The following is a 2,290-nucleotide window of genomic DNA, read 5'->3' on the forward strand; positions in this document are numbered from 1 at the left end:
GGAGGTTGAAAAGTAACAACAGCGTAGCATAACTTTACTATCACTTAATGCATGCTCTACATTCTCATCTCTTTAAGGTAGAAAACCTTCTGCCTGTAGAACTACTTTCACACCTGTGATCCTCCCCTGAAGATCCTTGTTCAGGTTCTTCCTGTTATAGGGTGACTACATTCTGTTACTGTCTTTAAATCATGCTCTCATGTTGTCACCCTTTTAAGCAGGTGTCGACAAAGACTATAAGTGGCATGGTCATATTATGGTCACATACACAGGCATGGTCTATTGTTGTCCCCACCAGGAAAGTCTCTGGTATTTTCATAAGAAATGCCACTCCGCCGTTGCTGGAATGGATATAGATGGGCAGTAGCTAAAAAACAAAATAAGTATTTTATTTTGAAAAATGACACTGGTTAATGATACACGATGCTTTACTAAACTAAATGTAATGCAGTCAGGGTTTGCATTTATGTAATAGACTGACAGCCCTTTCAGGGTAGAAGCTCTGTCTCTGCTAGTGACAAAGAACAGCCTCAGCAAGAAGCACATAATGGTTCATGAAGTTTATATTCTATTCAAATGTTCTGTTTTAGTTTAATCTTCCTATGTTCTATAATATTTGACAACAATCTTCTGTATCCACACAGATTACAAAAGTCAATTATGTCCAAGAACCATGTGTGAGGATAATACCACTAGAGTCAGTGAAGTTGTTCTCCATGGATTCCAAAACCTCAACAACTATAATATAGTCTTCTTCTGTGTTCTACTTTTAATATTTCTAGTTATCTTGGTTGGAAATATTTTAATCATTACATTGATATCAATTACCAACCTCAGACATCCCATGTACTTTTTTCTAAAACATCTTTCCATAGTTGATGTCTTATTCAGTTCGAATATTGTGCCAGCATTGCTACATGTCATATTGTGGGGCCAAGGCCTCTTATCTATAACTGGGTGTATTTTTCAGTACTATGTACACAGCTTCCTGGCATTCATACAGTCTTTCCTACTGACAGTTATGGCATATGATCGATATGTTGCCATCTGTGACCCCTTACATTATTCTACTCTCATAACCACTAAAACCTGTTACTACCTTGTCTGCTTTTGCTGGATGTTCTCCTACATCCTTATTTCAAGTGAAATTATCTTTCTGTATCAATTACAGTTTTGTAAATCAAATTATATTGATCATTTCTTTTGTGACATTGCTCCAATTCTTCAGATTTCATCTTCAGATACTTTCATCGTTATCTGGATTGATTTTGTGATATGTTTCCTTACCATATTTTTCCCTTTTTTGTTGGTCATTGGCTCATACACATGTATTTTTATTAGCATCCTAAAAATGTCTTCCGTCGTAAGGAAAAAAGCCTTCTCAACCTGCAGCTCACACTTGCTTATTGTTTGTTTGTATTATGGGACTTTGACTGCTATATATGCAGTGCCATCAGGGGACAATTCCCACAATGAAAACAAGTTCAAATCTCTTATATACACTGTGTTAACGCCATTTATTAACCCAATAATATACAGTCTACGGAACCAGGAAATAACGCAAGGCTTGATAAAGCTAATTGATCTACATGTGTGGGCTGAATTTTAATTAGAAAGATCATTTAAATTCTAGAAATACCATATATATATATATATATATATATATATATATATATATATATATAAACGCTGATGTACATAGCTGTACATTGCTTATAAATGTGAGCACATTAGTATTTTTCTTTTCATTGGCTTGAGCAATGTAAATAAACAGATATTTAAACTTTGATATGTTCTAATGTATTTATAAGGCTTAAAACAAAAGGAAAACTTTCAATACCTTTAGGTAAAATCTTTATATTGATTTTTTTTTGTTTAAATATTTTAGCTTTTTCAGCATACAAAGTATGTAGAGCATAAGGGTATAACATCTGTGTAATGCAGCATAAAAGTCAATTTGCACCAGGACAGCCTGCAGCATCCTGAGCCCTAATAACGAGTCAGTGATTCAGATTCTACCTGACATTAGCATTCACTTGAGATACTGAAGGGTGCAATTAATGATGCACATGCTTAAAATGAACAATGTAAGACATGACACAGACCCTTTCTTCAATCTTGTATCAAGTATACTACATACTTAACCGTTAAATGTTTTTTAAATATGCAGTTATTCTTTAATGGCTTCCCGACCACCCTATAGAAGAACTACTGCTACAGGGCGGCAGGGCTGCGCATAATCACATATATATGCATGATTTTGTATTTCAGGGTAGGGTGACGCACCATT

General features: G+C 34.8%; 1 protein-coding gene across 1 annotated transcript; it reads left to right on the top strand.

Annotated features, from left to right (window-relative positions):
• The first annotated feature begins 668 nt into the window (after positions 1-668).
• On the top strand, positions 669-1,620 carry LOC149451938 (olfactory receptor 1500-like). The gene has a single exon (XM_089689950.1). The coding sequence runs from the start codon at positions 674-676 to the stop codon at positions 1,607-1,609; it is 936 nt and encodes a 311-aa protein (XP_089546076.1). The 5' UTR covers positions 669-673; the 3' UTR covers positions 1,610-1,620.
• The last annotated feature ends 670 nt before the right edge of the window (positions 1,621-2,290 follow it).

This window comes from Staurois parvus, unplaced genomic scaffold (assembly GCF_062004578.1).
Source record: "Staurois parvus isolate SC_StPar_1 unplaced genomic scaffold, SC_StPar_1.0 ptg000505l, whole genome shotgun sequence".
Taxonomy (NCBI): Eukaryota; Metazoa; Chordata; class Amphibia; order Anura; family Ranidae; genus Staurois; species Staurois parvus.

Excerpts from the sequence above, each read along its gene's own strand:
- LOC149451938 (XM_089689950.1), top strand. The coding sequence starts at position 674 with ATGTGTGAGGATAATACCACTAGAGTCAGTGAAGTTGTTCTCCATGGA.